At 34.4% G+C, this 13014-nt stretch overlaps 2 protein-coding genes and 1 pseudogene across 2 annotated transcripts; 2 read left to right on the top strand and 1 right to left on the bottom strand.

The window, feature by feature from the left end:
- The first annotated feature begins 797 nt into the window (after nucleotides 1–797).
- On the top strand, nucleotides 798–1590 carry LOC120181747 (B2 protein-like). The gene is made up of 3 exons (XM_039186821.1): nucleotides 798–890; nucleotides 991–1101; nucleotides 1212–1590. The coding sequence occupies exons 1-3, from the start codon at nucleotides 798–800 to the stop codon at nucleotides 1254–1256; spliced, it is 249 nt and encodes an 82-aa protein (XP_039042752.1). The 3' UTR covers nucleotides 1257–1590.
- Nucleotides 1591–2928: 1338 nt separating this feature from the next.
- LOC120181746 lies at nucleotides 2929–4803 on the bottom strand (annotated as a pseudogene).
- Nucleotides 4804–6466: 1663 nt separating this feature from the next.
- On the top strand, nucleotides 6467–11936 carry LOC120181692 (AUGMIN subunit 6-like). The gene is made up of 13 exons (XM_039186775.1): nucleotides 6467–6839; nucleotides 6926–6982; nucleotides 7069–7163; nucleotides 7421–7571; nucleotides 7717–7842; nucleotides 8363–8519; nucleotides 8603–8663; nucleotides 8743–8998; nucleotides 9510–9635; nucleotides 10261–10422; nucleotides 10543–10795; nucleotides 10920–11396; nucleotides 11644–11936. Exons 1-13 carry the CDS (start codon nucleotides 6624–6626, stop codon nucleotides 11682–11684), a joined length of 2178 nt encoding a protein of 725 aa, XP_039042706.1. The 5' UTR covers nucleotides 6467–6623; the 3' UTR covers nucleotides 11685–11936.
- The last annotated feature ends 1078 nt before the right edge of the window (nucleotides 11937–13014 follow it).

The following is a 13014-nucleotide window of genomic DNA, read 5'->3' as shown; positions in this document are numbered from 1 at the left end:
GAACCAAAGCTTGAAATGCAAGGGTTATGATTTTTACCGTTAGAATATATGTTAAGGACTGGAAAATGATAAAGTTCACACCTTTACTTTGCAAGGGAGGAGAAAAACGGGAAGAAGAAGATATGAAGAAAACAAGGAAGTGAAGAAAAAGATGAAGCTTTCATCAGACGATGATATCACCCAATTTTAAAGATTTTCAGCTTTAATTTGAACAAGGGTAAAAATGTTTCATTGGTCCCTCCAATTCTGACTATATATTAAAAACACAAATTTTATTTACTATTGGGCTTACCTCAAGCCCACATCCTCTTTAATTTGGGTCAAAGCTTCCTACAAGATAAGGAATTAAACCAAGGCCCATCTTGGGTTAACCCAATACTTCTAACCCGGGATTCAGGGAGTTACATTCTTGGAGGATATGACACAATGCACGAAGATCTAAAGCCCCCAGCTATTCGGTAAATGTCATTTTCTCTTGCCAACTTTTTTGCCGTGCCATTTTTACATGCTCCTGGGTATAAGTGCTGTATATTTGAAAACTTCCGTTCTCATAGATGTAATAATCGCTGTTATCTCATTTTGATAGGTTTACCACCAAGATATCGGGACTCTGTTCGGGCCGTTACGCCTGGCTTGCCTCTATTTCTCTATAACTACACTACTCATCAGTTGCATGGTGTTTTTGAGGTTAGTTTATCAACATCATACTCATTTAACTTTCCTTTGTGTTATTTTTTGTGATTAGGAGTTCATTTATTTTCTGAAAGTTTACATGATGCTGACTTTTTCTGAATGTAATGATCATTTCAACATCTTCTGGGGGTTCTAACATTGATCCAACTGCTTGGGAAGACAAAAAGTGTAAAGGCGAGTCAAGGTTTCCTGCTCAGGTAAGAGATTGTGCTTATAGTTTGAAGGAACTTGAATTTTATTCCCGTTGAAGATTGCGTGAACTCTAATTCTTTTACTTTCTGTTCCCCAAATAAATAGGTGAGAATCCGTATTAGGAAACTCTGCAATGCACTGGAAGATGAAGCTTTTAGGCCAGTCCTGCACCACTATGACGGCCCCAAGTTCCGTCTCGAGCTCTCAGTTCCCGAGGTATGGCAAGCAGCATCTTCCATTCTCCTATTTCATGTAAACTTCCAGGTAATCAGAATATCGAACCCTCTTTAGTCGTAACTCAAGATTTTCATATCGTAATTTTGCAGACGTTGGATCTATTAGACCTTCGTGAACAAGCAGGATCTCCATAGGCAAAATGTTAACCGAGTGCAAATGTAGTAGGGTTTATTGTTATATGAAGGCCGCCTGCTTTTCAGAGATTCGCCGTAAGAGCGCAAGCTGTGGGTTTAGAACCGTTTGGCGAATCATCTTGGGAAAAGGTGAGAAATGGCGTTAGCCAGCTGAATAAAAACTGCATCTTGTGTATTGTGAAGAAGCTTGGTGAACTTTTGCATCGTATTCTTATGCATCAAAGATCCTATAGAGACAGCTGTAAGGCGTGCAAGAGAATGAACTAACCATGTGTTGATGTTTAAAGTCCTCAAGAATTGAAGGGCTTTGAATTTTATGTCTGATTTGTGCTTTATAAATTTTCCCATGTATTGTTTTTGGTCCGGTGAGGAGAAAGATGCAGTCAATCAAAACGAGTGAAATGCTAAAAAGAAGAAACACACTTGTTTGAATATCTAAATTGTGGGAGGGGAAGGAAAGAGCAGAATTGACTGTAGCGTTCATTTTGACCTAGATAAAATTATATTATAGAGAAATCGTATATCAAATTTTCAAATATACATTTTTAAAATAAAATTATGTTTTATATAAATCACACGAATAGTTTTAAAATTAGTTATTTTAAATTACTTTAAAAAATATAGAAAAATTTTAATTTTATTATTAATACATGAGTTACAAATAAATTTGAATAGGTATTTTCATTTTCTTATAATTTTATATGATTAGTATTTTTTTCATTTTAAAAAATATTTACAGATTAAAAGAACTCTCATAAATTTGAAAAATGATCTACCAAAAAGGAGATTAATTGTTAATTTAATAGTGTAAAATTTAAAGGCATTGTTAATAATTAAATTATATATTAAAACAATTCTTTAGAAAATAAAATTTAATAAAAAAAATATAGTAGTCATTAATATTTTAAAGAATTGCATTACTTTGGTTTCATCTCAATTTCATACTTGGTAAACAATCAGATCCAAAAAAAAATCCAACAAAATAAGAAATGTTTCGGATAAAATGTGCATAGGGGTTAAAATAAAGACCCTAACCTAAAATGGACGTTTGGTTCAAGGTATATCACATTATCGGGGGAATTGAATGTCATTTCTCCGTTTGGTTGACAAACATTCTCAACCCCCGGTAATAAGTTATTCCCAACAGTGGTATTTTGGGGTTACATTACCGGGAATGTAATTATCCCCATTCCGTTAGGTATTTTTACATTTCCGGCATTTTGGACTAAAATGCTCTTAATTTTTTTTTTCAAAAATATCATTCTTCTATCGTTGAATAAAAAAAATCTACGAATGTTAAATTACAAATTTATCCTTAAACTATTTTAGATTTATAAAAAAAATCTATAATTAAAATTTTATATGAAGTTTAGGGGATAATATAAAATTTTACCCTTTCATTAAACCTATTTATCTTTTTCAATTTTGTAAAAAAATTATATAATTTTATGAATTTAATTTTTTTAAAGAAAATATATAAATTAATTATAGTTAAATTATAGTAGAATTCAACTTGTTAAAAAATAAATATATAATAAGGAGAATTTGATAAAATTGTTAAACACACAACCGAATCTTATCTTAGTCCTGATTGCCGTGTATGAGACCAAAAAAAATATCAACGTAGTAAAAAGCGCATTTAGGAATGAAGGTTCACACCTGGAGTCTCCCCTCATGTTGGTTTCGGATTCAGCTCTACGTAAACAAAAGACATGAAAGATGTCATTTTAGATTTGCTATATGACGGATACATTAGGTACAACTTAAGCATGAATCCTGAAGTTTGAAATATCGGTATCCTTGTAGGTTAAAAAAATCATAATCCTTACCTGATTGCAGCCTTGATATCTTCATAAGAAGCTGCCTTCTCAAGTCTCACCGTTAAGTCAACCCCAGAGACGTCAACAGTGGGAACACGGAAAGCCATTCCCGTGAGCTTGCCATTCAATGATGGCAACACTTTGCCAACAGCCTATGCAATTACAAGATAAGCACCGCAACGGAAGTATACCTTGGCAGCTCCAGTGCTGCTGGGAATGATATTGAAGGAAGCAGCTCTACCACCTCTCCAATCTTTTCACTTTTGGGTTGCTGAAGTGAAAAGATTTTGTAAGTTCAACGATGTCCAGAAATTTGCAACAAGAAGCAATAGAACACTATAAGTAGTTACCAGTAATCGAATGGACAGTGGTCATAAGACCCTCAACAATGCCAAACTTGTCGTGGATGACCTGTCACCATGTTTACAAATCAAGTACTACATTAAGATAAAAGAATTATTCCAATGCTTCAAATGAATAAGAGAACTCATTATTACTTACCTTAGCCAATGGAGCAAGGCAATTGGTAGTGCAGCTAGCATTGGAGACAATGTTAAGGTCAACCTTGTACTCCTTTTCCCCCACAACAAACATGGGGGCATCCTTACAGGGAGCAGAGCCTTCTTTGCACCACCCTGAAAAAGCATTTTAGATGAGAATACCAAAAATGAGAACTTTCTCTGGGTCGGATAAAATAAGGACATGTAACTTCCAATAAATTTTCTCTTATGGCTATCAAATAAACCTATTATCAAGTCACTATCACAAACCTTCAAGTGAGCAGCAGCTTTGTCCTTGTCAGTGAAGACACCAGTAGACTCAACAACGTAATCAGCTCCGGTCTCACCCCATGGGATTTCCTCCGGGTTTCTAACGTCAATTGAAAACAAGTCAATAACATAGTTTATATGCGGAAAATGCAGCAATGCTCTTTGATTCAGTTACTAAATCCCTTTCAAAAGAAAGATTTATAACCACCTGATGCCGAAAACAGTGACAGGCTTTTCACCGAACAGCAGGGCCTTTGAATCCTTCACCTTAAGTTCTTGGTGCTTCCATTGACCGTGAACACTGTCGTACTTAAACATATAGGTCTGTGCAATATGATCATTAAACGATATCAATAATAAAATTATACAGTTAAAAACAACATCCAATTAGATTTTGTGCTTTCAAGCTAATTAATCGAAAATGTCTAATAGATCTATATTGACCTGTGACAATTGAAATTTAAATTATTTCCAGATAAAATATGTGAAAGAAAAATGTAAGAATCAGATCAGGGAAATTAACCTCAAATCATCATTTTTCTCTACTAGAAACCAGATCAGCTCTTTTCACACAAAAAAATAATCCGAGGTACTATTTTCCTCGTTCCACTACTTTTCGGATATTTGACAGTATTCTGAAAAGCATGAAGGGGAGACCTCCAACTTTTATCAAATAAATAAATAAATCAACGGACCGATCTACCAACATGCAAGTAACCAAATACGAAGGAAAGTACAATGTACGTGAACGGACCATGTAATCGGTGGTGATGAAAGGATCATTACAGCAACAAGCTCAATATCGTCGCTTTGGAGAGCAACTCTTGCAACCAAATGGCCGATCCTTCCAAATCCTTCAAGGAGCACACAAAAAGAAATCAGATCATAATTCCTTAAAAAAACTAAAAAAAAAATACTAAAAATAATACCGTTGATTCCGATCTTGATCTTAGCCATGACGGAGGAACAAAAGCAAAATGTTAAGAGATAAAAAAAAAAAGTTGAGAGAGCGGAGAGTGAAGCTCAAGTGAGTGAATGGTCAGAACCGTAGGATATATATATGAGAATGACGAAGTGTTGAGTAGGACCACCAAAAATGGTAAGTGCCGATTGATTGGTTGAGGAGAAACTGAAATTGTATCGGTGCGGAATGAAACTCTATATAAATCTTCAGTTATCTTTTAAAAGATTATAAATTTCAGAATTAAATAAATTAACTTAAAAAAAGCCATATTAAATTATTTTTATTTTGAAACTATATATATATATATATGGTCTTAATTTTTTAATATTTTAACTGTTATTATATTATATTATTTATTTCTTTGTAAGCGAGGATTAAAATTTAAAATTATCTTATAGGTGCCGTGAAGGTAATAAGGTGACAGATAATATAATTAATATAGTATGATCTCAACTGTTCGAAGCTCGAATTTACATTAGATCACTAGACTCTTTGAAAACACGATGCAATATAACATTGAACGTTGGTTGATTAGTTTACTATTATCTCCTTTATCTTTTAATTATTTAAAAATATTCACTTATACCTTATAAAATAACGTTAATCAAATCAGAATCATTAAAAAACATGTCACACTATGTTCATTGTGATCACTCCTTTAGTTTATATATGAAATTAATCTCACATGTTTTAATTAAGAAATTATTAATATTATCAATATTTTTTATGGTAAAAGAGTGATCTTTATTAACCTTGAAAATAAAACCAATTACAATAATCAATTTCATAATTAAAATATAAACTGCAAGTCATATAATAAAAATAATCCAATAAATAAATTGTTAAAAATAAGGGTAAAATACATAAATGTTCCTTTGATTATAGGATATTGCTTTATTAAGTCCCTTGGCTATTAAAAGTTATAAAATGATCCCTCGACTATAGGAACTTGCTTTATTGAGTCCCTCAACTATTAAAAGTTACAAAATGGTCACTCGTTTATTCGTTATGGTCCAGACTCGTTCTTTTTCGTTAAAAAAATAACGGTCAGTTGAGTTGGACGTTAGTATGTTGGCTGAGATATGATAATTGTTTGAGATTATGATATCATATTTTATCATATCTTAGTCGACAAGTTGATGCACATATCAGACTTTCGTCAATTTTTAATAGAAAATGACAAGTTTGAAACATAATAAATAGTCAGTGACCATTGGACTCAAAAAAATAACTCTCTATAGTCAGAGGACTATTTTGTAACTTGTAATAGTTGAGGGACTTAATAAAATAATATTATTTAATCAATTGATCATTTATATACTTTATCCTAAAAATATTCTTTTAATCGTTGCGATGTACATTACCATTGCTTGCATAAGAGGTTTGCTTAATCATTGTACATACACACAAAAATACCAGACCAAAAACTTGAAAATGGTGAAGTAGAGGAATATTCATGTAATTAATCCTTTTGTATTTTCCAGCCTGTCCGACAAGGCGACAACAGGCTTCGTCTGCGCACGTTAGCGCAATGTATTGATTCACAAAAGCAACACGTAAGCTTCAATTCCACTAGTACTATTTTTTTACTCACCAGCGCATGTTAACCCTTTCGTTTTCTCCCGTCAAATTTCAAACGGCAAAACATGACGCCCTTTATCCCCTCCCCCTGTCCCATCCCAAACTTTCAAACAAAGCCCTCAAACTTTCTCAAATTTAAAATCTGACCCCTTAAAAGCATTTTCTAAATATCCATTTTTGAAACTTTCTCGTTTGTCAAAAGAACAGATTTTCCGAGAAAAGAAAGGGTGAGATGACAATGGACAGAGAGAAAGCGAGAGAGATAGAGCTCGAAAGCGCCATGTACACGAATTGCTTGCTTTTAGGCTTGGATCCGTCGATAGTCGATATCGGATCATCCAATGGAACCCCTCGGGTCGGACATTTCCGGCACTCCAACCCTAAACTGGGCGAACAGCTTCTTTACTTCATCCTCTTTTCGCTTCGTGGACCCACTCAATCCGCCAGGGTAGAGATCATTGCTTCCGGTTCTGTTTACTTTCGATATGGTCTGTATTTATCTTTAGTGTAGTTTTGGTTTTTGGATCTTTTCAGGATTTCGATAAGGTTTGGCCGATTTTCGACTCAGCGCAATCTCGTGATTTTCGGAAGGTTGATTTTGTTTATTTACATCTTTTGGTTTTCTATTTTTCATCTTATTATTTGTTTGAATTATTATTTATTTATTGGTAATTTAGGTTGTGCAAGGAATAATCGGTGAGCTGGAAACACAAGGAGCTCTACCAAGGAGTAATTCGAGGGTTTCTTCGCTTGCTACTTGTTGTGGACCAAGGTTAGCTGGATAATTTCTGTTTGGCTACCAAGAAAATTCTAGAAAGTTAAGCACAATGGAAAAAGTGTATTAATTAGCTTGACTCTTTAACTTAGTCATATCTGCATTTGGCTCATTACAGTAAATATTTTACAATAGCACTGAATTATACTGTAACTTAAAGTTGTCTGAATTTTTTTTGTACAACTAGGATTTCTTGGTAGCTGAAATTCGATAATTCGTGGTGATATTTGAGTTTCCTGTGTGTTTGGTTTTAGATTTGTTGAACTTTTGTGGCAACTTTCATTGCATGCTTTGAGAGAGGTTCATAGACGGACTTTTGCATCAGATGTTGCTTCTAACCCATTGCCTGCACCATTGACTGATGTTGCATTTTCTCACGCTGCTACACTACTTCCTGTAACAAAGGTAATGTTGCTACAATATTCATATGAAGCACAATTGTAGGGTTTTTCCCCTCATATTATAGTTCATTTGATTGAGAGTTTCAGTAATAGTTTCAAAATTGTTTTTCTGGACTTCCATAGAAGTAAAGTAACATGCTTATAAACAGGCTCGAATTGCACTTGAAAGGAGGAGATTTCTGGAAAATGCAGAAACAGCTGTGCAGAGACAGGCTATGTGGTCAAATTTGGCTCATGAAATGACTGCAGAATTCCGTGGTCTTTGTGCTGAGGAGGTAAGTAGATAATCATTCATTTGAACTCTTTCTGACCATATATGTCAAATTATCAATGTAATTGGTGTGATTTAGGGGAAAATGGCAGTAAGTCAATAAAATTAAGACTTAAAATGTGTAAGATAGAAGTGGGAACTCTTGAAAACATAGGGTTATAATTAAGCTGTAAAATAGGTTTATAGCCACAACTTTATTATTTTCCCTTGAATTAATAGACTTCAGAAACTGGTGGTTTTTTCAAGAGTTTCAACTTCTGTCCTACACGATTTTTACTCTTAAAAATTGATTTGCTGCTGTTTTCTCCCTAAGCAGCACTGACAATCCCCTTGCCCCTTTTTCCTTTCTGGTAAGGGATGACTGACTTAATATATTTAACTAATATCTTGGAAAACTTATATCACTCATTTTGAGTATTTATTTCAAATTATCAATAAAACCCTCTTTCCTTTTTTCCTTGTTGTTAAGGGATTATTTTGACTTGATATATTTTAACTTATGCCTTGTAAAACCTGGATCATAGGCGTATTTGCAGCAAGAGCTGGAAAAACTGCATGACTTGAGAAACAAGGTAAAGTTGGAAGGAGAGCTATGGGATGATCTTGTCTCCACTTCAAGTCAGAATTCTCATTTGGTTTCGAAGGCCACTCGCTTGTGGGACTCTATATTGTCTCGTAAAAGTGAGTGCAAATGAATCAACTGTGTACACTTCCTCTTTATTATATTGTTTGGTTTTCATAACCTAAACAAACTATATGTCCAGGTCAGCATGAAATTCTTGCTTCAGGCCCTATTGAGGATTTGATTGCTCATCGGGAGCATAGGTAATTTGCCACCATATGTTGTTATGGTCCTTTTAGATGGTGCACATAACACTTCCTTTTTCTTAATTTTATTTTCCAGGTATCGCATCTCTGGATCATCTTTGCTTGCAGCTATGGATCAGAGTTCTCAAGTTCCTCATACGGACACCTTATCTGTCCAGTCTGGTGATTTGCATAACAGTGAACAGAATGATGGATGCCACACGCAAATCAATGAAGAGATACTTTCTCGAGTAGATAGAAGTGGAAGAGTCCACCAGACTGTTGATCTAGCAGAAATTATCAGACGTTGGACACATGCATTACAACGTATTCATAAACAGTCACTTCAGCTGGTATGTCGTTTTGTGTATTTGTTTTCCTTTATCTGTTAAGTGAGATGTCTTAGCTTGTAGCCTTGTACTAATAATTGTCCGTCGGTGATTTCGTCAACTTCTGAATAGCATAATGTCCATATATTACTAATTATGAATATGATGTTTGTTTAATTTTGGTATTGTAAATTTTATTTGTAAGTACTTATTTTTCTTCATTAAGTTTGAAGCTGTGGCATTGGAATATTCGTTGCGTACTTGCATTATATTTCTGCAGGCAAAATCTTTAATAGTTACAAGCAAATCCTTCATTTAATATTTTCAATCTTTTGATTATGTTAACAAGATATGTTTATGTTATGTGAGAATGAACAATTTTCTGTTTTCAGTTTCTAAATTATTTAAAACCAATTTTTTATTTTAAAATTATACCTCATTGTTCATGCAATTATGGATTACATGTTGCGAATCATCAATGTTGAAGTAAGGTGCTAATATGCAGTAATAATATAGTACTGCTATTGCTTTGCAGGCAAAAGCTAATGATGGGGAGGGTCCTGATATTTTACGAAGTGCACATGATGGTAGGATGGGCGGCCATGCTGAGTCATTAGCTGCAACTCTTACTGAGCATCAGCAACACCTAGCTAGCTTTCAGGTACTAAATAGCTATTGTACATTAAGTAGCAATTTACTAACTCTAGGTACTGGAAATAGATCATAGTTTTGAGCAATTTCATTTTTTCCCTAATTTGATGGGCAAGTGTACATGTCATGTGTATCTTATCCTCGTTTAGTAGGTTTTTACCTAATTAATTGTTAGGCTGAAAGTTTTAGAAACATAAATAGTACTTGGCAAGTAAGTAGGTTTTTTGAAGTCTTCAAAAGCCCTAAATATTGCTAGATGTGATTTTCTTAAGTTACTGTTTGCTTTGTATTTGGTATAGAATTTGGTAGACACAGATGAAAACACACCTTCTTGACAGCCCGAAATAAAATACTCTTGGCACCCACTAAAGTTTGGTCAAACGTTGATGATCTACAACCCTGACCCTGAGAATCTGGAAACTTATAAAAGCTTGTAGTTAAAATTATTTGAAGACTGAGAGATGAGTGAATGGGGATATGAGTTCTGTTTTCTTCTTTACTTTGCCTCATACATGGATGTTTGTTTACAAGTACATTTACACATGTACCTCTCCTAAACCATAAATTGCTGTTATGTTTTTTAATTGTCTTGTAACAAGATACTACTATTAATTTCTAATACATTTCAAATGCAGGTGCTTATTAACCAACTAGAGAAAGTTGCTCCATCAATCCAGAAGTCAATATCAGAGTGCATGGTGAAAGTAAATAGCATTTCCTCCATCTTACCTGCAATGGCCAAACATCGTGGTCAAACCACTTCACCTATTCAAGCTCAGAGCAGTAGAAGGACCTTGGTAAATGTTCACTCCTTGCTTTTGTGATGCAAATATTGAATAATATTTTGAAACTTCTGAATATTTGTGTATGTAGAACATTTGACTCATTTTTAAAGATATTTTTTCTGGATCTTTCAGGAAAGTAGTTCTGATGATGTTGGTGACATTACTTCAAAAATGTCTGCTGTTCAGCTTGAGAAGAATTCAGCCAGCCCTCCTGCTTTAAAGCTTCCACATTTATTTAGTTTAACTCCAAATTCATCTGGAAAGGGTGGAAGCATTCAAAAGCGACACACCTTACCCCCTCAGACCAACCAGGTTGACACTTTGTCTGAAAATAGCTCTATGGAACAGCCTCTATCAAACGATCGCCTGGATAACTCGTCGCGAGGTTTGTTGCTTTTCATGGTCCATGTGTCTCTCTACATGCTACTGGTTTAATGCCTTCTATCAGTTGAAAGAGAGTAATTTAACTCCTTTAACTGAAGAATTTGATTCTTGATTTCTTGTTGCAGATAGTGATATTTCTTATGTTGAGAACATAAAGAGATCTGTTAGGCAAGCTGCATTGTCACTGCCGTCCTGCAATTCAGAGTTATCACGTGACAGGCAATCTGATGAAAGTTCTGAGCATTTCTTTGTACCTATTTCATCAACTAATCATTCTCATGTCGGACCAGAAACTAAATTGGGCTCAATAAGTACTAAGAGACTATTTTCAACTCGAACAGAAAATTCCTTGCTTGACAGCCATGCCAATGGTGGTCGTATTGGGAATAACTATGACAACTTATCAAACATGTTGAACAATCTGGATTCTCCTACTAATCATGATCAATTAAATGGATTTCACTCAGCCACTGCTTCTAGTTGTGCAGCATCTTATTGGCAAAGGTCGCTTTTTAATTTGGAAGATGCGCAGGATCAGGTCTTCTCTCCTCCTCTGCTGATGGACACATCCCTGTTAGTCGATTCTTACGAGGACTTGCTCGGTATGTTGGTTTGCTTGCAAACTATTTCTATTAAAAGGCATCCATTTAGGAGCTGTAGTAATAGGATGCTTTGTGTTAATGTTTTAATTGTTTATCCACTACACTGATTTTCACATTTACCAAATAAATTCAATATCTAGTGCTGCAACTGGGAATTTTACCCTGGTTTTGGCTTATGAACAGAGTTCTATTTGTTCTCGTTTTCTACCTTGTGGTATTGTTTTTGATTTGGAGGTTGTTTGTGCAGCGCCACTTTCAGAAACAGAAACAGCCTTGATGGAACATTGAGGTGGAGCTTAGACGATTCCGTTCGGATGATTTTGCTTTTGATTGTTGCTTGGGTTGTGCAGCACTCTCCCATTGATAGGCTGCTTGACATGATACCTGTATGTACTTTTCGGGACAGATCGACATGAGAGAAGCTAACTCCACTGAAATCTTGAAGACTGTGGTATTACTTTGTAAGGTAACACAAGCTCGAAAAAAGAAGTTTCTGTTTTGCCTAAAGTGAAATCATTATGTTAATATCTTCTTTAATTTGATCATTATTATTACTACTACTACTCATACTATGTGTATCTAATATGCTAATATATTCTTCAGTACTGACGAATACTGTGGTAAGATCGACCCCCCTTTGAAGTTCCTTGATTACTGTTATTTTGATACAATGTGAAGATAAATCGATAGACGATCGAAAGTATTCTTTAACCTCTTAGTGTTTTTAATGTGCGATATTTTTCTCCAAGTAGTTTGATTTACGGTGAAGGTTGTATGGGTGGCGTCCATTGCTTATGAAGGAGGTTTGTTGATTTGTTCTGAGAATGGAGAAACAGATTGTGAAAGGAGTGTGTTGTACATAGTCTTTCAGCTTAGCTTAGAATTGATCTCTTTAGGGTGGTTGTCGTTTAAGATAGGATAATATTTTGACCATTTTCTTATGTTTTTCTTTTTCATTGGGTGCTGAAAGATGATGTAGACAGACTTCATTAATGCCTTTATATTGCTTTCTTTTTTTCTATTAAAATACACTAGAGGTCGTTGCATTATGCTCAAATGATAGTTTTGGTCATTAATCTTTTAAGAGATATAAAATAGTTATTAAATTTATCAAGGTGTTACAAGATAGTCACTATAAAGTTGTGATAAATTGTGACATTTTGATAAAATTAATGACTATATGGTCACTAATTTGACCATTTTGGTGGTGGACGTCTAGGGGTGGCAACGGGGTGGGTTGGGACGGTTTTGCATTACTCATTCAATCCCCAATACTTGCGGGTAGGGTTTTGGGGAATTTTCATTATATGTTTCGGGGATTTTTTTGTCTCTATGTCTATCCTTTACGGATCCCTACGGGTTTTGGTTAATCTTTATCCCAAAAAATAAATAAATATTTTTAAAAATTAACGCAACACTTAAAACTGTATATATCAGATTGCCTCAAATTGATCTTTATCTATAATATGAAAGTTTTAAACGTTAATATTCATCTAACACCCAATGTATATGTACGATCTTAATAATTTTCAATCTCAATAAATTAATGTATATTAAATGAGAAAATATCTAAACTTCAATTTTAGTTCCTTTAAGATGTAACAGTGGCAATGGGTGG

This window comes from Hibiscus syriacus, unplaced genomic scaffold, assembly GCF_006381635.1.
Source record: "Hibiscus syriacus cultivar Baekdansim isolate YM2019G1 unplaced genomic scaffold, ASM638163v2 tig00112530_pilon, whole genome shotgun sequence".
Classification (NCBI taxonomy): Eukaryota; Viridiplantae; Streptophyta; class Magnoliopsida; order Malvales; family Malvaceae; genus Hibiscus; species Hibiscus syriacus.
This window is presented reverse-complemented; position numbering and strand designations above follow the sequence as displayed.

Bases quoted from the DNA above. Each gene is read 5' to 3' on its own strand.
- LOC120181747 (XM_039186821.1), top strand. From the start codon at position 798: ATGATCATTTCAACATCTTCTGGGGGTTCTAACATTGATCCAACTGCT. The intron at 891-990 runs GTAAGAGATTGT...CCAAATAAATAG, and splicing joins AGTCAAGGTTTCCTGCTCAG to GTGAGAATCCGTATTAGGAA. The intron at 1,102-1,211 runs GTATGGCAAGCA...GTAATTTTGCAG, and splicing joins TCGAGCTCTCAGTTCCCGAG to ACGTTGGATCTATTAGACCT.
- LOC120181692 (XM_039186775.1), top strand. From the start codon at position 6,624: ATGACAATGGACAGAGAGAAAGCGAGAGAGATAGAGCTCGAAAGCGCC. The intron at 7,164-7,420 runs GTTAGCTGGATA...GTTTGGTTTTAG, and splicing joins GCTACTTGTTGTGGACCAAG to ATTTGTTGAACTTTTGTGGC. The intron at 10,796-10,919 runs GTTTGTTGCTTT...TTCTTGTTGCAG, and splicing joins CCTGGATAACTCGTCGCGAG to ATAGTGATATTTCTTATGTT.